The following is a 22,804-nucleotide window of genomic DNA, read 5'->3' as shown; positions in this document are numbered from 1 at the left end:
GAAGTGATTACTGAAGTAATCAAAGGGGAAATCAAAAAATACCTAGAAACAAATGACAATGGAGATACGACGACCCAAAACCTATGGGACGCAGCAAAAGCAGTGCTAAGAGGGAAGTTTATAGCAATACAAGCCTACCTCAAGAAACAGGAAACATCTCGAATAAACAACCTAACCTTGCACCTGAAGCAATTAGAGAAAGAAGAACAAAAAAACCCCAAAGCCAGCAGAAGGAAAGAAATTATAAAGATCAGGTCAGAAATAAATGAAAAAGAAATGAAGGAAACAATAGCAAAAATCAATGAAACTAAAAGCTGGTTCTTTGAGAAGATAAACAAAATTGATAAACCATTAGCCAGACTCATCAAGAGAAAAAGGGAGAAGACTCAAATCAATAGAATTAGAAATGAAAAAGGAGAAGTAACCACTGACACTGCAGAAATACAAAAGATCATGAGAGATTACTACAAGCAACTCTATGCCAATAAAATGGACAACCTGGAAGAAATGGACAGATTCTTAGAAATGCACAAACTGCCGAGACTGAACCAGGAAGAAATAGAAAATATGAACAGACCAATCACAAGCACTGAAATTGAAACTGTGATTAAAAACCTTCCAACAAACAAAAGCCCAGGACCAGATGGCTTCACAGGTGAATTCTATCAAACATTTAGAGACGAGCTAACACCTATCCTTCTCAAACTCTTCCAAAATATTGCAGAGGGAGGAACACTCCCAAACTCATTCTACGAGGCCACCATCACCCTGATACCAAAACCAGACAAAGATGTCACAAAGAAAGAAAACTACAGGCCAATATCACTGATGAACATAGATGCAAAAATCCTCAACAAAATACTAGCAAACAGAATCCAACAGCACATTAAAAGGATCATACACCATGATCAAGTGGGGTTTATCCCAGGAATGCAAGGATTCTTCAATATACGCAAATCAATCAATGTGATACACCATATTAACAAATTGAAGGAGAAAAACCATATGATCATCTCAATAGATGCAGAGAAAGCTTTCGACAAAATTCAACATCCATTTATGATAAAAGCCCTGCAGAAAGTAGGCATAGAGGGAACTTTCCTCAACATAATAAAGGCCATATATGACAAACCCACAGCCAACATTGTCCTCAATGGTGAAAAACTGAAACCATTTCCACTAAGATCAGGAACAAGACAAGGTTGCCCACTCTCACCACTATTATTCAACATAGTTTTGGAAGTGCTAGCCACAGCAATCAGAGAAGACAAAGAAATAAAAGGAATCCAAATCGGAAAAGAAGAAGTAAAGCTGTCACTATTTGCAGATGACATGATACTATACATAGAGAATCCTAAAGATGCTACCAGAAAACTCCTAGAGCTAATCAAGGAATTTGGTAAAGTAGCAGGATACAAAATTAATGCACAGAAATCTCTTGCATTTCTATACACTAATGACGAAAAATCTGAAAGTGAAATTAAGAAAACACTCCCATTTACCATTGCAACAAAAAGAATAAAATATCTAGGAATAAACCTACCTAAGGAGACAAAAGACCTGTATGCAGAAAATTATAAGACACTGATGAAAGAAATTAAAGATGATACAAATAGATGGAGAGATATACCATGTTCCTGGATTGGAAGAATCAACATTGTGAAAATGACTCTACTACCCAAAGCAATCTACAGATTCAATGCAGTCCCTATCAAACTACCACTGGCATTTTTCACAGAACTAGAACAAAAAATTTCACAATTTGTATGGAAACACAAAAGACCCCGAATAGCCAAAGCAATCTTGAGAACGAAAAATGGAGCTGGGGGAATCAGGCTCCCTGACTTCAGACTATATTACAAAGCTTCAGTAATCAAGACAGTTTGGTACTGGCACAAAAACAGAAATATAGATCAATGGAACAGGATAGAAAGCCCAGAGATAAACCCACACACATATGGTCACCTTATCTTTGATAAAGGTGGCAAGAATATACAGTGGAGAAAAGACAGCCTCTTCAATAAGTGGTGCTGGGAAAATTGGACAGGTACATGTAAAAGTATGAAATTAGAACACTCCCTGACACCATGCACAAAAATAAACTCAAAATGGATTAAAGACCTAAGTGTAAGGGCAGACACTATCAAACTCTTAGAGGAAAACATAGGCAGAACACTCTATGACATACATCACAGCAAGATTCTTTTTGACCCAGCTCCCAGAGAAATGGAAATAAGAACACAAATAAACAAATGGGACCTAATGAAACTTAAAAGCTTTTGCACAGCAAAGGAAACCATAAACAAGACCAAAAGACAACCATCAGAATGGGAGAAAATATTTGCAAATGAAGCAACTGACAAAGGATTAATCTCCAAGATTTACAAGCAGCTCATGCAGCTCAATAACAAAAAAACCAACAACCCAATCCAAAAATGGGCAGAAGACCTAAATAAACATTTCTCCAAAGAAGATATACAGATGGCCTACAGACACATGAAAGAATGCTCAACATCATTAATCATTAGAGAAATGCAAATCAAAACTACAATGAGATATCATCTCACACCGGTCAGAATGGCCATCATCAAAAAATCTAGAAACAATAAATGCTGGAGAGGGTGTGGAGGAAAGGGAACACTCTTGCACTGTTGGTGGGAATGTAAATTGATACAGCCACTATGGAGAACAGTATGGAGGTTCCTGAAAAAACTACAAATAGAACTACCATACGACCCAGCAATCCCAATACTGGGCATATACCCTGAGAAAACCATAGGTCAAAAAGAGTCATGTACCAAAATGTTCATTGCAGCTCTATTTACAATAGCCAGGACATGGAAGCAACCTAAATGTCCATCGACAGATGAATGGATAAAGAAGATGTGGCACATATATACAATGGAATATTACTCAGCCATAAAAAGAAATGAAATGGAGGTATTTGTAATGAGGTGGATGGAGTTAGAGTCTGTCATACAGAGTGAAGTAAGTCAGAAAGAGAAAAACAAATACAGTATGCTAACACATATATACGGAATCTAAGGAAAAAAAAAAAAAGGCCATGAAGAACCTAGTGGCAAGACGGGAATAAAGACACAGACCTACTAGAGAATGGACTTGAGGATATGGGGAGGGGGTGGGGTGAGATGTGACAGGGTAAGAGAGTGTCATGGACATATATACACTACCAAATGTAAAATAGATAACTAGTGGAAAGCAGCCGCATAGCACAGGGAGATCAGCTCGGTGCTTTGTGACCACCTAGAGGGGTGGGATGGGGAGGGTGGGAGGGAGGGAGATGCAAGAGGGAAGAGAAATGGGAACATATTGTATATGTATAACTGATTCACTTTGTTATAAAGCAGAAGCTAACACACCATTGTAAGGCAATTATACTTCAATAAAGATGTTTAAAAAAAAATAAAATAAAATAAAAAGTCATACCTTAAGACCCCAAAAAAAAAAAAAAAAAAAAAGAAGAGGTGGAGCTCAGGGTTGGGCACTGCCCTCTCCACATGTTGGGGGGCAACGCACCTCCTGTGGTGGTCATGGGCCTTGTTGCTTGCCAGCTCCAAGATCCAGGCTGTCAGGTCACAGATACACATGCAAAATGCATTATCCAGCAGAGGTTCAATTGTCTCCCCTCTCACAATGTAATAAAACCAGTCTTGTTTCCAATTACACACTTTTTTCAATATTCTTACTCAACATTCCTTTGTTCCCTTTTGAACTGGTTTTAGCATCTGTCCATTCCCTCATGAGTAATAAAATCTTTAATGTGTTCATATCTATATGAGCGACAAGATTTCATCCTTTTTGAAAAATATCTTTTAACCGCTTTGGAGCTCACAATGAGATACCCAATAGATTCACCTGTCAGAGCCAGGTAAACACTGTTCACGGAGAAGTGCGCCTTGTATGCAGTGAAAACCCAGACGTGTCTTTTCTTGGCTCTCCTGGGTGAAGCCAGAGCGCGGACAGAACTGTGTTGACTCTGTGTTCCTCTAACTTTAAATTGCCTCTCTACTAATGTCGTGTTTTGGTTTTGTTTTCTTTCATTTATGGCCATTAAGTTATTCCACATCGTTGGCAGAAATGGATGGGGATTTGGTTTGAGGGTCTGACCATCTGGAACCCTCTCTAAATGGGTTCATGGTTTAGAGAGATTCAGGTCCATACGATTCAGGTCCCTGCTAGGTGTGAGGCAACAGAGAATCTGGTTTGTCAGATTTATTTGTTAGTCCATTTTTTAGTTCAAATCAATTTAAAATTTCATGCCCTTTGGGAAGAAAACAGCTCTTTGAAATCTGGACTGGGGAGATTTTCTGTTTGTGTTTACTCTTGATCCATGACTGAAATTGTAGAACTGAAGCTATTTCTCTGTGGCTGTATGTCTCTGTGTCTGTAATTTAGAAATTTCTTCATCTTTGTGTGAGTATGTAACATTTTCCTACCTTTGGATAGTATTAATACATTAGATTATAAAGTCTCTTAATTTAAAGGACCTCTGTTCTGATTGGCATATCTAAATAAACAATTGCTTATATAAATTGAATATAACTAAAATTTCCTAAAATACAAAAATTGAATGTGGATGCATCTAGAGACTGTCATACAGAGTGAAGTAAGTCAGAAAGAGAAAAACAAGTATCGTATATTAACTCACATATGTGGAACCTAGAAAAATGGTACAGATGAACCGGTTAGCAGGGCAGAAATAGAGACACAGATCCAGAGAACAAACGTATGGACACCAAGGGGGGAAAGTGGCAGTGGGGTGGTGGTGGTGGCGGTGGTGGGATGCATTGGGAGATTGGGATTGACATGTATACACTGATGTGTATGAAATGGATGACTAATAAGAAAATAAATTTTAAAAAAAATTGAACTACTAGTATTTTAAATGTGCTAGATTTTAGAATACTTTAATAGTTCAAATTTACATAATTTATGTAAATCTTTGACAATGACGACTAGTATAATATTTTGGGTTTAGTGACAACTAGGTCCTCTCTGATTCATCAGTGTTAAGTATAATACAAGCATACATTTTTAAGCCTCTTGGGTATATTTTTCTTAAATTTGTACAGGTTTATGATCAAATGAGCTAGAATTACTCCTACTGAAGGTCTAAGATTATGAAAAAAAGTCAATTTATGTTTAAGCAAATCGAGTCACTGTTCTGACAAACCTGTATTTTCCACAGTAATGAGATTTTGTAGTACGTCCCCTTGAAGAGCATTTCCAAAATCTTTAGATAGCTGAAGTCTCTGGACTGATATTATGAGATAATTTATAGAAATTCAATGGATGCCTAGAAAATGTCTAAGAAAGGATATTAAAACATTGATTACTAAGCATAATTTGAGTTTATATACTTTTGCTTCTTATTTATATATTCTACAAAGAGGCTATATCTTTGGGTTTGTAAATGAATATGTTCATTTCTGCCATGATGTGAAACTATAGAAAGGAATTGCATGGCTGAATAAAGCTGGGTTGAATGTATTCATGAGCTCTACTAAAATGACAGAAATTTACAATGATCAACCCCCTAGTTTTCTCCATGAAATACAGGTGAGTGCTTAAAAGTTATAATTAATTTACGTAAATGAGACTCTACATGAATGAGTCTCTACTAGGAGTCTGAAGATAATGAGACATTTTTAAAATTAGGGGCAAAAAAGGGAATGTTTCTGTCCTGAAGTAAAATGACTTGTTCCAGAATGGAGAAGAGGAAGAATGGTGAAGAAAAAAACCTGAATGAATATAGAAAGCTGTAAGTTTGTGGAAAGAGAATCTGAAAAGTGACACATATCTGTGTTAAAACTTTGCGAAATCTGCCTCAGTTTTGATGGGTTTACTTGTAAGACTGTCAAAAAGAGATTGTGGGTCCTTTAAAATGAAATATTACATTGAAGCAAACCTAGAATTTATTTGCTCTCTGTGAAAATGAGAAAGTTTTTTTGTAGTATTGGTCTGCTCCTAATAAGAGGTTACTCTGCACCTGTATTAGTTTCCTATGTCTGCTGTAACAAATTACCACAAACTTGATGGCTTAAAACAACACACATTTATTCTCTTACAGTTTTGGAGGCCAGAAGTCTCAAATCAGTTTCTCTGGGTTAAAATCAAGGTGTCAATAAGGCCATGCTCCCTCCAGAGGCCCTGGAGAAGAATCCATTTCCTTGACTTTCCAGCTTCTAGAGCTGTATACCTCGCATTCCTTGGCTAGTGGCTCCTTCCTCCATCTTCAAAGCCAGCAGTGTAGCAACTTGCTCCAGTCCTCACATTATCATCTCATTCTGTAATCAAATCACCTCTTGCCCCTCTAAGGACACTTGTCGTTACATTAAGGGCCCACCTGGCTAATCTACAATACTCTTCACGTCAATCTCTTTATCTGGATAGTCCTTTTGGCCATATAAAGTTCACAGGTTCTAGGGATTAGAAACTAAATATCTTTGGGGTCATTATCCAGCCGCCCACTTCACCTTCTACGTAATCTGTCCAAATAGCAGAGATTCGATATCTCACCACAATAATGCTTTGCTATGACTTTATCATGCCCTTGATTATTCTCTTTAAAGTAAAAGAAACAATAGAAGTTCTGCATTTACAATTGTGCTAATGATTTTTTTGTATTTAATTAAATGCTATATTGTCACTTTATTTAATAAATAACCAAGCTATAATCATTCATGTACTCAGACACCCACGATCTTATCTTAATTCTCAAACCTCCTGGAAATTTTTCAATTTTGCCTTCCAACACTGAATCCAAAATGAAAAGTGAAAGAAACTTCACAACATCTTTTGGACTTAAAACTGTCTGAGATTTCCCAGAGGCCCCTAGAAAGTAAAAAAGATTTGTTCTTTCACCTTATAAAAAGAGAGGTGTTAGAAATAATTCGCTTTATTTCCTATGTTAGTATTGCTTAGTTGCATAAAAAAAGTCAAATCAAAAGAGGTATTAGCCTTCCCTAGATTAAATGTGAATAGGGAAATATTATTAATATCAATATTTCAGAAGTTTTATGTTGTAAGTGAAGTTCTTGGATATTTGTCAGCACCCTTACTGTCCATTATACGTTTCTAATTATCAGAGTCCTGCTGGCGCCTTCCCTGACGGTGTTAGGTAACAAAATTATAGTGTTTTTGGTCATATTTAAGTAAATTAAAAAAATAGTTGGGCACACCTTTCTTCTTAAATTTTACTAGCAATTTCTAGACCAGTGCTTTTAAAATGAGGAGACACAGCAAACCCTTCTATGGAGTTTTATTAAAATAAAGATGTTTGGGGGCTTCCCTGGTGGCGCAGTGGTTGAGAATCTGCCTGCCAATGCAGGGGACACGGGTTCGAGCCCTGGTCTGGGAAGATCCCACATGCCGCGGAGCAACTAGGCCCGTGAGCCACAATTACTGAGCCTGCGCATCTGGAGCCTGTGCTCCGCAACAAGAGAGGCCGCGATAGTGAGAGGCCCGCGCACCGCGATGAAGAGTGGCCCCCACTTGCCACAACTAGAGAAAGCCCTCGCACAGAAACGAAGACCCAACACAGCCATAAATAAATAAATAAATAAATAAAAATTAAAAAAAAAAAAAGATGTTTAAAATCTACTCTAGACTTCATTGAAGACAGGCTTAATCATTACGTTTACAGATATTTTCCCCATACCTCTTTTTTTTTGGATTGGCTTTATTATCCTATTTTGCATGTCACAAAAATTTTCCTCTTCAACTGTACCATTTTCATTATGCACTCCTACCAGACTTTTCACCTGTGAAAATTATCACAAGTCATAAGTGACCCCCAGACATTTAAAGTCTCTGCCATCTCCAGATACATTTTTATTAATTCTGAGGCTACCCTGAAGGCCCTACAATCAGCTACAGGACAGAAATCTTGTCTTCAACAAAGCAGGACGGTCTCAGAACTCTGTGGAAAAGGACAGTAACTCAGGTACTTCAAGAAAAGGCTGTTGAGCACAGGCTTCTGATGTCATCACATAATCCCCTTTGCGACCATGTCAGTGGACAGAGTCAGAATTCCAAGAACACCTTAATTGAGAAGGAAACGGACTCATCACACGGCTCTCACACTGTCCAATGGAACAAGGCCTAGGTATACAAAGTCTGAAGACCTGTACTATAAAATCAGTCCTTTGATCCTAATCTGTCTGGCCTCCAAATAAAACACAAGTGGAAGTTCTTGAGAGTGAATTGTTGAGAATGTTTTCCTAGAAACCCAAGACACCTTGACACCTCTATATTGAAGAGTTTGGCTTCTTTTCCCCAGGGGAGACCATTAAACCCTTTCTGTGTCGAGACCACCCATTTCTCAGGACACAGGAGAGGAGGAGGCTCAACAACAGGGAGCAGGGCTGGGCTCGCGTCCCTGCTGTGGACCCACTTGCCACGTGACCTTGGGAGAGCTGATCGGCATCTCTGGGCCAAAGTGGCCTCAGCTGTAAAATGGAGACGCTAAAAAACAACCCCTGTCCTCTGTGCCCCACTCACCCACTTTCAGTAGAGAACTTTCCTTAGGAAAAGATCGCAGACTGGTAACTGTACACCTCGAGCAGATCTCTGAGATAATTTAGTCCAACCTCCTCATCTTATAGCCGTGGAAGCTGACGTGCCCCAAGTAAACTACACTCACGGGAGACCAGAACCCAGTTTCCCCCTTCTTCTTTCACTATTTTGCACTTTTGTGCCATGAAGACTCTCTCTTCCACAGTTCTGTTGGTGAATTCTTCTCATCCTACATCTCAGAACCCAAGTCTCTCACAACCGCAGTATCTAACCTGTCTCCCTGCTGCAAATTGGTTTCCTTTAGTAGATTTTGCTTTAACAGAAGTTTAGACAGATTTTCCCCACAGTGATTCTACAACCCTAAATATCAGAGAAACCAATCTTCCGTGTTCACGAAGAACGGTAGAGAAATACTAAATGATACAAAATGAAGTTCCTTAGATTTAAAACCATACCCCTAAAAGAATAAAATAAATTCATTATCTCAATCTGTTTGAACTGTGGATTGCAGACTGGTACTGGTCAAGGAACTGTCTGTTACTGGCCAGCTCCAAAAATGGAAATTGAGAGTCAGCATTTCGAAACATAGCAATCTGGCTTCACCCCAATATTTAAGCGAGTGGGCTCATCCAGTGAATAGGGTCTACACCAGTCCTGGAGGTGTGGTACTCCAGTGATGAGTTAAATGTGAGCTGTATATCAGTCATGCATAATAGGACCTCCTATCAGTTCATAAGGAATGAGAACAAGAAGAACAGATAATACTGGCCCTACACTAAAGGCAGTTTGAGAAGCCCTGTACTATATATAATACATCATCAAATGAGAAAATTGATCCTTCTGAATACTGTGAGCTGAGAATTAATCTGTGGTGTGAGTAACAAGTTCAAGTCTCTGTAGTGGCCAGACAGTTACTAGAAGTGAGTGAAGTGTTTGAGACATGAAATCCAAAAGAGACAAGTGGCAGACCAGAGGCCTGACCTTAATGGGATAGCATCTCGTATCTCCAGTTCACTGCAACCACATGGACACCCAGACATTTTGATTTCACGAGAGAAGCCAGAAATCCAGATATTCAGGGAAAAAGTCTGTGATTTTAAATGTCAGCAGCTTATGAATTTTCTTTTAAGATGCCTGTGTAGGACTAACAAATGCCATCCAGATTAGGTCTGTAAGCTGCCACTTTGCAATTTATGCTTTAGGAAAGAATGTATTAGAGGTTACTAGAAGGTCCCTCATTTTAAAATTCTAATTTGGGGCCCAAAAGGCCTGTTCTAAAGAGTCATAGCCACATGACTGCAGGACCTGTCAGACTCGGGGACCAGGGGAGCCTGGGCCTTCAAAACACCTCTCTTCTCAGAGGCTGTCTTCAGTGGGAGGCCAGCCAGGGTCCCAGGCCTCGTGTTCATGCCAACAGCAAACCGACGCTACTCTCCAAGACCTTTCCAGGCTCGACTCGCGGGCTCGCGTCGTCCCCCACGGGATGCTTTCCCGTGTGCTGACCCGTGTCTGGTGTCTGACCCCGGCCTGCCCTGACACCGCTTTTGACCACAGACCTGGTTCGGCAGCCACACCCCCTCCAGCCTCTGTCCCTACTCACTCCGGTTTTAGTTTCCCCACTCCCAGCAGGGCACTGGTCGCCACTGGTGTTCTCTCTGCAGGGCTCACGTTAGAATAAATCCTTCTTCACCATCCCCCTTCCCACCTCTTCAAAATGCACAAAAAGCCTAAACTTGGGTGCCTCATGCTTTCCCAGGGGCAGTGGTTCTCACCCTCTGCCTGCCTTCCTCCCCTGCGTGGACGATTCCCGGTCCCATGTAGGAGGGGATTTGGCAGGGGGCGCAGTTAGACTGATGACGTGCTGGCCGGGGGGTGGGGGGGGCATGTCTCCTGTGAAAGCCACAGGCACAGCTGAAGCACGATTCTTACAGGGGTGGGGGTATAGCTCTGCCTGATTCTCCCATGTCCAGGTGACTCCGCAGAAGGTTTGCCAACACGAGGTCAGTAAAGCTCAACCTCCAAACTCGGACATCACACAGAGAGTCTAAAAGAGCTCAGGAGGCCTGGCTCCCTGCAGGTGTCCCAGGGACCACCACTAGTGCTGACTACGGCATGGACTGTAAGGGGACCCCCTGAGCACACAGACCTGCTAATCCGATGTGGTTTACCCACCTACTATGACTTCTCTGGCCCTTAATGAATTCCTCTGGTGAGGTATCCAGGAGACTATGCTTTGTGCTAAAACAAGCCACGGCCATAAGCCAAAATGAACAGCTTTTCCTAATCAGACGCTGTTTAACCAACATGGCAGGATTTGGGTATCATGACTGATTCCCTGGCACCACCCACCCTGGAGGCATCTCCCTGTTGGCTGAAGGTCACTGGAAGATGAGGAAGCATGCCCTGGACACCAGGAGGCTCCACTTCAGGGACGGGGCGGCACTGCTGGTGCCCTCATGTGACCAGCTGAAGGTGACTCTCCACCTGCAGTCGTGGGGGAGGGGCCTGCTGGCCACTCACATGAGCAGAAGAGCAAGAGGGGGGTTTGGCTGAGGCCAGGAGGCCTTCACGGCTCTTCTAACCAATCACAGATTTGTGCGGTGGACAGCTTGGCAATGAGGCTTCTGTAAATATTTGGCTGAATGCGCACCAGGTGTCAAGAAGTTTCTTGGATTAAACAAGCACCTACTCCACTGAGCTCTAAGCACACCCGACACTGTTCCTCTAGATACTGCTGTGAAGTCGGCAAAGGCTCAGTCAGCTCCAAGCTTTATTAGATGGTACAAGGAAGCAGAGACGGCGAGTCACCAGGCAGAGGGGAGCAGGCAGGGCGAGGACGGTCTGGCTCCCGGATGCAGCCCTGGCTCCCCCCCTGCACGGGAGGCGCTCTCACTCTCGTCCCCCCACGAGCTTCGAGCTGCGGCAGGCCGGGGTTTTCACAGCCAGAGGCCCAAGCATCCAGCAGTCACGTGAGAACCAGGCCCAGCGGTACCTTGGGGAAACCTGTCTGAGCATCTGGTACACGGGGAGGGAGACACAGGCAGCCATCTGTTAAGGGCGTGCCCTGTGCCAGGCTCTGTGTTAAGCCGCAGTTTACAGGCACACGGTGACTTCGTCTTTGGGAAAATCCCAAGTTGGAGGAACGCTGATTATCCCCGTTTTACAGGTGAGGAAGCTGCTGCCCACAGGAAATAGATGAATGTCCAAGATCATGTAGCCAGAAAGTGGGGAACTGGGATGGTGAACCCAGGCCCACTGATGCCGCTGTTCAAGCCGGCTGCACAGCCTCTGATCAGTCCTTTATGACGGGCCAAGAGGCAGCAGAGGGTGGCACTTCAGCATATGATGAACAGGAGAAAATGCCACATGTTGACACTGCTAGGAGAGCAACTAGATTTATTCTTCACTTGATGTGACAACTTCTTTTTTAACCTAACACAGCACGTAGAGTGTTTATAAGAATTGTGTGTACTTTTGAGTCTATCACTTGGGACAGAATTTATATACTTATACATCTTAAAACATGTACTCAGCCACTGCTAACTCTGTTCCTCTCTCAAATAAATGATCATAGGTTAGGTGTTTCATCTGAGAATGAGATTTATAATTGTGCTTACAATGGGATACATTCAAAAATAAGTCCAGTAATATTTAGTAATCACAAGAACTGCTTGAATTGCAGATGGTAGGTTTATATAATATTACTATTTAATTTACCAGTGTCCACAAGAGAGGACAGAAGGGTATCTTCCACAGAGAGTATCACAGCACTAGCTAATAAGCCCTGTCTCAAGTCCTGTTTTTGTAATGAGGCAGGATATAAAGAAATAATATATTTCAGGAACCTGGGAACCAGTTTTGACATCTCTCTCTGCCTCACCTTCCCATTCAATCATCACCTTGTTCCACTTCTACATCATTAATATGGCTCCAATAACCCATTTCTCCTGTTCCAGCCCAAGCCATTATCATTCTCAACTTGACCACTGTAGCAGCCCACTTCCTGGCCTCCTTGTTTCTCCCCTCATCCCCTTCCAATCCATTTTCCAGAGTAATCAGCTTCTAAAACTAAATCTGATCATGATACTGTGTTGTTTAAAAATCATCAATGGCTTCCTATTGCCTCTGGGATAAAGTTTGAAATGCTGGGATGCCCTTTCCTGCTTTTCCTTCATTTGACTCCTCCTCATCTACCAGATTTTGGTTTCAACTTAAGTTCCTCTGGAAAACTTTCCCTCATCTCCCAGACTTGGTGAGATTCCCCCGATAGACCCTTACACAGGACTTTCACTTTGCAGGATTTACCTGAAATAAAATAAGTATATGACTAATTATCTGTTTCATGTTTCTCTATCATGTTCCAAAAGGATATGTGCCGGTCCACCTTATTCACCACTTTATCCTCAGAACCCAGCACAAGGTGAGGAACACAGAACGTATTCAGTACATATTCATTGACTTCATGAATGAATTCACATAAATCTAACCCCAAATCCTGCCTCCTCTGGTAGACAATGAGTACAATTTCCAACTTTAATAAGATGGAGGTAATCAGATCTACCTCACAGGGATGCTGTGAACATGAAACACAATCATGCCAATCGCAGTGCCTAGCACAAAGCAAGCATCTGAGAAACAGTCATCTTTACTACCAACAAGACCACCTTGAGTGGAAGAGACAAGGGCACTGTGAGATCCAGGCAGGCCAAATGGCAGGATGCGGGGGCCTTCACAGAACACAGTAACCTTGGTGCACTCACCTGGGCCTCAGACCAACCTGTCCTCCAAGGTCCAGAGACTTGATCAAGCCCGTGAGAGCTGACTAGTCTCACTCAAAGACTGAGGCTCGTAGACAGTGTCCATTATTCACTGACTATGGGAAAAAACCTCTCCAATAGTGTATGATTCCGTTTATATGAAATATGTACAATAGGCAAATCCATAGAGACAGAAAGTAGGTCAGTGATAGCCAGGGTCTGGGGAGGGGAAATGAGGAGTGACTGCTAACGAGTATGGGATTTCTTTTCTATGTAACGAAAATATTCTAAAATTAGATACCGGTGAGGGTTACACAACACTGTGAATATCCTAAAATCTACTGAATTGTACTCTTAAAATGGTGAATTTTATGTTATATGCATTATACTGCAATTAACAAAAACCTCTCCAGTGGACCATGTGGCCGGCTCCACCTCCCCTCTAAGCTCTGCCAAGGCCAAATTCATCAATGTTTGCTCAGTGAGCATAGAATCAGAGAGAAGGGGTTATATAGACTTTGAAAGTTGAATGGGGTCAGGTTCTGATGGACTTCATGTCCCTCTCCTGTCAAGAATGCACATTTCTATAGGTCTGGACACATGGTGTGGCAGATGCTGTTAGCTGCCCACTCAATATCCATTCCTCCTCTTATAGTTTAAGAAAACATAATTTCCTTGTGGGTGGCAAGGGGCCCAACCCTGGGCAGGTTGTGACTAGTCTAGTCCAGTGTTCCCAAACTTTGCTGAAGATAAAAATTACGTGGAGCATTTATTTAAAAAACAAAAGAGAAAAAATCAAGAGACATATCGTAGGCTCCCATTCCATACCCAGCAAATCACAATTTCCAGGTTATCCGTAGATTTTTAACAGGCGCCCCCCCCCCCCCCTGTGACTCTAATCAACATCAGCGAAGTTGAAGGAATGCTGCTGTAAGCCACCGGTGGCAATCATTTCTATGCCCGGCTTTCCTAGCATTTCTTGCACGGAGGTGACCATGTGACCAGTCCTGGTCAATGAGACCTAAATAAAGTCTATCAGGGAGGTTTCTAGGAAAGCTGTTACTTACTAATAAAGGAAGAAAGACACTCGCCCTTCTGCCTTCATCCCCTTTCTACCTTGAATGCAGCTATGATGGATTCTATGCAGTAGCAACCCAAAAGAAAGGCCAATGGAATTTCAGGAACATCAACTTTACCATTGTGAGCAGCTGATATAATGCCAGCAACGGCCTAACTGCAACTTCATCTTAGATAAGCAAAATAATGGGTTGTTTAACCTTGTAGCCAAGTGTTTATTCCTTGCACCAAATGCATTCCTAATCATATGATAGATATTGCCAATGTTTGCCTCTGTGACACACCCCAGCCTGTCCTCCAATTATAACTGCCTTTCCCCTTCCGGGTGAGGGATCCCTTCCTCAGATATGTTAAGGCAGTGATTAGGGTTAGTCAAAACCTATACAAATGGCAGTCATCTATATTTTTAAGAGGACCATGCCCACTTCCTTTCTCTCTATATATTTGATTGATCGTTTAATTCTCAGAGGACTTATTCCAAGTTCTTGGGGGGCATGTCACAGACATTCTTTGTGACACTGACATTTTATGAGATATCTCATATTTTATGAGATAGACATTTCATTTTCCTGAATAGAATTCTGTCTGAAAAACTGTAACTAGGGTTGGCAAACTTTCTGTAAAGAGCCAGACAGTAAATACTTTATGCTTTGTGGACCATACTTTCTCTGTTGCAACTATGCAACGACTCAACTCTGCTAAACACAAAAACAAAAACAAAAAAAGCAGACATAGAGAACAGGTAAATGAAAGGGTGTGACTGCATTCCAATAAAATTTTATTTACAAAAACAAGCAGTGCCTGATTACACCCATGGGCTGCTGTTTGCCAACTTCTGAACTGAAAGACAATCTTCATTTTCAATAACTTGAGGAAAAAATTGAATCTACTTGTAAAAATCAAATAGGTTATCACCACATCTGGTCTCTTGCTGTGTTCCTGCCACATGGAAAAATAATGAACTGGGAAAAGGGTATAGTGGCATGCAGAGGACTCACCTTGGTCAATGCCCATTCTAGTTATAAGTCCTTAGAGAACAAGGCTGCTGCTACATTTATTGAGCACCTACTGTCTACCTGGGGCTGTGGGAGGCATTTTCACATAAATGTGAATCCACCAAGGTCCAAGATCTCAACCTAAAGTCCTGATATATCTTAAGAATCATAGTCACTCTGAGGTAACCTGGATAAGGGATACAGTTGTAACATGCAAATATCCTGTGACCCAGCCATAAATTAAAGACATTTTACCATCCAGCCTAGATTATAGGCAGAAAGAGGATAATACTTAGGGAAGTGAAATTAATGAGTGATTTATTTTAAAAGATTCCAGTTTCAGTGCTGTCTTAAATATGTATTTTTTCAGCCTAAGGCTTTTAACTCACTTTTGTTTATCTATATAGCAAAACTTACCAGAATATCTGGTTTTCATTTACTAATAATATTAATATTTGTGAAGGATTATTTCTGCTTTTCATATGAAGGTTTTTCACTTGTGTCCAATGCATGTACAGGTTTTTTCTTTAAAATTTGGCTTAATCAAAACCTGCCCTCAATTTGATGATGTGAGAATAGCCCAAAGGTTAGAGAACTGTGTTCATTTTAAAGCTGAGATACCTATTAGAACTTCAAGAAAACAGGAGAGTGCTCTTGATTCCCTCATTCACCACAAAGAAGCTGTTACAACCAACTGTGTCTCAGCTGGTTTACAACTATCACTGAATGACAGAGGCAAAATCCAAAGAGGCCCAGCCCCTGGCGGCTGTATTTTCAGCCTACGGCAAGTTGTATTTTCCAAAATGGTCACAGTAGTGAACTTCTAGAACTCTGCCATTCCCCAACAAAAGTCAGAGTTTCCTTTCCTCCCTTTCCCTTGAACCCCTACAGGATTCCTGACTGCTTCAACAAAGAAAATGCAGCAGAAGTGATGTTGCATGACTTCCAAAGCTGGATCACAAAAGGGACCCTCTACCACCTGGCCCTCTCTCACTCTTAGGATACTTGCCCTTGAAAGCAGCCACCATGCTGTGAGGAAGCCCAAACTAACCTACATGGAGAGATGAAGTGGAGAAGATCTGAAGCCCCGAGCAACAGCCAGCATCGACCATAAGAAATGCGAGTGAATGAGTCCTCAATGGATTCTAACTCCGCATCTTTGAGCCACCCCAGCTAATACACAGTGGAGCATAGGTGAGCCCTTTTGAGCCCTGCCTAAAGTGCAGATTCATAAGCAAAATAAATGTCGTTATTATTTTAACTCACTATGTTTTGAGCTTGGTAACTGGAACACAGACTTAGGATTGAATGCACATATAAACGAATTTCGCCTAAAACAAAATAAACCTTATGTTTTGCTCTCCACTTTGATTCCCAAATGCAAAGAGAAATAAAAAATATACATACATCTTCCGATAGTGACGTCCTGCTGCAGGGCGCTTATATACAGCTGCAGGGTCAGCTGGGGGGCTGAGCCCAGGAAAGCCTGGATCACTGATGCCCGGCTGAACGCAGATCGGTGGGTGAATAGCTTGCCTTCTGCCTGGCCCACTTCCTTCTCAATTTCCTCTGAGAGGCCATTTTTTGGCATCTGTCGCTTCTTGGTGATGCTGACATAAGGCTCTTCGATGTGGCTTGACTGACAATAGATGCAGAAGACTTCAAAACACCTGGAAACAAACCAGCAAGTCATGATAATCAGAGGCAGACAGGATTCTGTCTTTTCTCAGTTACCCTGCTTTCACTTAGCCTGATTCTCAAAGCCTTGACTTGGTTACTCTGAACTGTAGCCCCTCCTCTAAAATCATCCTCTCTAAGGACCAGTTCTGAGCATGCAGTCCTCTTGAGGTCCTCCACCAGGCCAACTGGCCTGAGTGTGAACCAAATTCAGAGGTGACACCGAAGGCCACTGAGGCAAGAAAACCAAGTAGAGAATGGAATGGGAAGTGGTTCAGGCTCCAGAGCCACAGAAAAACATTCCATTTCCCTTCCTGACACATATTAGCTGTGCAGCCCTGGACAGGTCATTTAACCCAAGCCCTTTCCCTCAATTATAAAGCAGAGATAAAACCTACTTTGCCGTGCTGTTATGGAGATAATACAGTATATGGGTATGTGTGTATGCATGTATATACACACACACACATATATGTGTGTGTGTATATATATATATATATATATATATATATATGCACATATATTTTTTTCACATCCAACAGATGTCCCAAATCACCTCAGTTAAAACAGCAGCTACGGGACTTCCCTGGTGGCGCAGTGGTTAAGAATCCTCCTGCCGAACGGACATATGGACACCAAGGGGGGAAAACTGCGGTGGGGTGGGGATGGTGGTGTGCTGAATTGGGCGATTGGGATTGACATGTATACACTGATGTGTATAAAATTGATGCCTAATAAGAACCTGCAGTATAAAAAAACAAACAAAACAACTAATACTAAACTTTCATTGGCTTATTTGTATGGAAATATGTTAATATAAATGTTTCAGACATTACATGAAATTTCTAAAAATCTTATATTTGTATTTGTATGGAAATATGTATGGGAATATGTTAATATAAATGTTTCAGACATTACATGAAATTTCTAAAAATCTTATATGTTCTGGTATAATGTTATAAGTAATAATCCTAGTTATTACTTTAAAATGTATATCTCAGAAATAACTAATTTTCTTGTCAACTGCATTATTATGAACTTTCATCAAATCTTTAACCGTGGTCATTTTTAAGTCTTTTGTCATTTACAGACAGTTCTGGGTGTACTCTGATGATTTTGCAAATATGTTCCTATAAAAGGGTTTCATCTTCAAGAAATTCATGGAAAAGACCCTGACAAGTACAGGTTTCTGGTAACTGACTGTACTGCTGAACTGAATGAATAAGCATTTTCAGAACTCTAATGAAAAACTGATGAACTCATAAAAGTGCTAACAAAAGATCAAGATGAAAAAAAAAAATTAATTACATGGGACTGAGTGAACTGATGAGGATGAGTATAATTTTTGTGACTTTCTGTCTGAATTAAAAAAAAAAAAATCCCACAAGGACTCAGAGGCAAAGAATATACAAATCAATTTTCACTGCAAAGTTAAGGAGCTGTTACAGTGGAGGATTACTGGACTGAATGTCAATATTATGACATAGTATGAGTGTGTTTCATGTTTGGTAATTGCAATCATTGTTGCTTTTGTTGTGGTCATCCATGTACAATGCTTGGTGTCAGTCTATTTATCTCTTGTAAAAATAAAATACAATGTGTGTGTGTTAAAAAAAAATATATATATATATATAAAAACTTCAAAAAAAAAAAAAAAAAGAATCCTCCTGCCAATGCAGGGGACACGGGTCAAGCCCTGGTCCCGGAAGATCCCACATGCTGCGGAGCAACTAAGCCCGTGTGCCACAAATACTGAGCCTGCGCTCTAGAGCCCTTGAGCCACAACTGCTGAGCCCGCGCACCTAGAGCCCGTGCTCCACAACAAGAGATGCCACCGCTCGCTGCAACTAGAGAAAAGCCCGCGGGCAGCAACAAAGACTCAACGCGGACAAAAATAAATTAAATAAAATAAATTTATATATATTTAAAAAACCAGCAGCTATGGTTGGAAGATCCCCCAGTACAGAGCAGCTTCCCATCTAGAATTCCCCTGGAAGACCACATTACCATCTCTGCTCTCTTAAGCCTTTACGGGACATGACTAAAGTCAATCATGCCTGGAAGCCTGCCAGCTCTGTCTTATCTATGGAGTTTCAAGCCTGCCCTAGGGATGGAGCCTTAAGCAGTCACCTTTCTAGACTGATAGAGTACCTGGCTTTTAAAATTGGATTTCCCTCTTTAGGTAATGATATGGATATCAAAGAGAGGAAGAGTACTGACGTATACGATTTATACACACACACTCACAAATGGATTGAGGGATTGATAGAGGAACGGACAGATGTGTGAAATAAAACGTTAACTGTAGAATCTAGGTGACAAGTACTTGGGTGTTCACCGTACAATTCTTTCAAGTTGTCTTCTGTATGTTTGGAAATTTTCATAACAAAATGTTGGGAAAAAATATTTTTTTCCTAGGAATAAGAAAAATGTTCATGGCCTTAGGTTTAAAAATTGTTAAAGGACATTTTTTTCCCCAAACGTGCATTTTTATAACAACCTTATAATGCTGCCAGAAGATTTTATGGCTTCGTTTATTTTATTGAGTATTGTTAACTTTGTACTCTCACCTCGAGGCAACCAGGGCAACAAGAATACATGCATAATTCGAAATAACAAAACCTGATGTAAGAAACGAAATGCAGGAACTTCTTTAGTGAGTACAAAGTGGATATATTTTGTGATTATTATCCTTGTTCATTTGTTCCTGAGAGAAAAAAAGGTACCTAGTAGTATGGGAGGAAGGGGAGGGAGAGCGACAGGCAATTGTCTGCTACATTTTGTCCACTGGGGTCATGGACACTTTATCACATGAAAACATGTAAAACAGCGTGGACCAGCTTTTTCGGCTGAAAACAATGAAGTTCAAGGTTTTGAGTTCAAGTCCAGCTGATCCAACTGAATTTGTCCTGAGGAAAAACTCAAATCTATGACTGAGGACTGTTTGAGGCCTAGCAACATTACACTGTGGGACCACTGACCACAACAAGGACTACAAGACAGAATAAACTGACCATCTTCTTTATTCTCAAATATGTGATGAATGCAGATGCACTCCGCTAAGTGCTGTGGGGAATGCAAAGATAGCTGGATACCCCGCCTCATTCAGAGGTGCTCACAATCTAAGCAAGAAAATGGGACCTATACATAATAAGGATAATAAATAATTAATACAACTCATATTTATATAGCACTTTCAGTTTATAAGATATTTCTCATATATTTACTCACTTAGAAAGAAAGCCTACTGCAAAAATTTGAATCATACCATTATTTGTAATAGCAAAATTCTGGAAATACTCTAAAGGTCCTCAAATAAAACAATGATTAAATAAATCCTAATATATGTATTCAATGAAATATTATCCAGTCCTTAAAATTGAGGACTGTGTATGTATACACATACATATACTGATATATAAAAATGTTTCCTATATTTGGTAAGCAAAAGGAGTAAATTACAATGGAATATATATATAGAAAATTCCATTTTTAATAAAAAGAAAATTACATATATATACATACACACAAATCACACACACATACACACATATACACATAAATAGTGAAGTGCCTGAGCTGGCTCATACTGACTCATGAGACAATTAAATAGTTCGGAATTTTTTTTTTTTTTTTTGGCTGCATTGGGTCTTTGTTGCTGCACACGGGCTTTCTCTAGTTGCGGTGAGCGGGGGCTGCTCTTCATTGCCGTGCGCGGGCTTCTCATTGTGGTGGCTTCTCTTGTTGCAGAGCACAGGCTCTAGGGACACGGGCTTTAGTAGTTGCAGCATGCGGGCTCAGTAGCTGTGGTACGCAGGCCCTAGAGCACGCGGGCTCAGTAGTTGTGGCTCGCAGGCTCTAGAGCACAGGCTCAGTAGTTGTGGTGCATGGGCTTACTTGCTCTGCAGCATGTGGGATCTTCCCGGACCAGGGATTGAACCCATGTCCCCTGCACTGGCAGGCAGATTCTTAACCACTGTGCCACCAGGGAAGCCCAATAGTTAGGAATTTTGTGAGCCAGTTCTTAAACAACTTCGTAACTTGAAAGAGGCCATAATGGCAATATTTAAATCATAGAAATCAGCAAACACTGCAAATCAGGGCTTCCGCCCCTGCCCTGCTACCCCCCAGAGAGTTTACGGTTTACCAGCTTACCACTGTAAAAATATTAGTAAGGATATACAACAAAACATTAAGAATTGTTTTCTTTAGTTAGCTGAATTAGAACTTTAAAATTTTTTTAGTTATGCTTATCTGTTTTCTGCCCTTCTGTCGTTTCAACGACAAATATATTTTACTTGAATAATAAAATCAAGCTCAGACTTTTTAAAGACTAAAACAAACAAGTGAAACACCAGCACATGTTAAGAGCTGAATGAATAAAATGAAGGTTCAGAGGAAAAAGCAATTCTCTGGATGCTGAGGAGGGGCTGTATTTAATGGAAAGCATCTGCAGTCTACCAATGGAAATGAAAGAAGGTCCCAGAAGGAGCTAATCACAGAGGTGGCCCTGAAACCCAGGTGTACCCCCTTGCAATCCACTGTTTTTCCCAACTAATAAAAATCTTAGCACAGAGTTTCACATGTAGTAGGTGTTTAATAAATTTGTGAAAGGCCCTAAGACTTCTGCTATTTGCCACTACTGGTTAAGAAAACTGATAAGAAACACACTCTACTATTCTTCTTGGAATTCTGCAAGACTCATACAATTACTCCAAATGTTTTTTGTTTTGTTTTGTTTTACTTGAGAAGTTGTCTAAATGTAGCCATAAATTAAGTATTTTCATCAAAATCATTCAAGGTAGTTTTTCAGTATTGTGTAGACCAAAGTTTGGCAAACATTTTCTGTATTTACAAAGAGTAAATATTTTAGGCTTTGCAGGCCCTGGTCTCTATTGCAACTACTCAACTCTACCACTGTAGTGCAAAGGCAGCCACAGACTACGCAGAAATGAATGAGCATGGCTGTGTCCCAATAAAACTTTATTTACAAAAACAGGCCATAGGGGGATTTCACCTGCGGGGCATAGTTTGCTGATTCCTAATGTAGGTAATCAGCAGGTTGATCTATTTTTTTTTTTCCACTTTATCCCATTTTCAAGCACCATAGTGGAAGGAGTTTATTCCTTAGCTGAAACCATGCATGTTGGTGTCAGCACAAATAATCTGTGGTACCAGAGACCCTCTAAGGTAGTTAATAAAAACACGTTTTCAAAAGAAATACTGATTATGATTTCCTATACGCCACGTTATCTTCCTATGACACACATGCTCTGAGAAGCTACACAAGCACCAAACTGGTTAAAAAGAAAGAAAAGCCACTTGCATAATCTCACTGAGCCTCAATTCTCAACTGTAAAAAAAAGATAATGACAGTTAGCTCACAAGGTTTTACAGTGGATGGAATTAAATACTGTATGTAAAAGCACTTTGCAAGCAACAACAAGAAAACTCTTCAAATATAGGCTATTATTATTTTAAAGTCTTTTGAAAGTTTACTAAAGAGAGAAGTACAATGGTGAATCATTTTGCAATGTTCTATAAAAAATACTAGACTCACAGATATAGAGAACAAACTGGTGGTTACCAGTGGGGAGAGGGAAGGGGGAGGGCCAATATAGGGGTAGGAGATTAAGGGGTACAAACTATTAGGTATAAAATAAGCTATAAGGATATATTGTACAACATGGGCAATATAGCCTATATTTTATAATAACTATAAGTGGAGTATAACCTTTAAAATTGTGAATCACTATATAT

At 40.6% G+C, this 22,804-nt stretch overlaps 1 protein-coding gene across 1 annotated transcript in view; it reads right to left on the bottom strand.

Annotated features, from left to right (window-relative positions):
• The window catches only part of XK (X-linked Kx blood group antigen, Kell and VPS13A binding protein), a 57,351-nt gene that overhangs the window by 32,165 nt on the left and 2,382 nt on the right, over nucleotides 1-22,804 (bottom strand). Inside the window, exon 2 of the mRNA XM_068533697.1 lies at nucleotides 16,775-17,037. Coding sequence (XP_068389798.1) covers nucleotides 16,775-17,037 — 263 coding nt within the window. The remainder of the gene's footprint in view (nucleotides 1-16,774; nucleotides 17,038-22,804) is intronic.

The sequence above is a fragment of the Eschrichtius robustus genome, chromosome X, assembly GCF_028021215.1.
Source record: "Eschrichtius robustus isolate mEscRob2 chromosome X, mEscRob2.pri, whole genome shotgun sequence".
Classification (NCBI taxonomy): Eukaryota; Metazoa; Chordata; class Mammalia; order Artiodactyla; family Eschrichtiidae; genus Eschrichtius; species Eschrichtius robustus.
The sequence above is the reverse complement of the archived record's forward strand: the minus strand, read 5'-3'. Positions and strand labels throughout refer to the sequence as shown.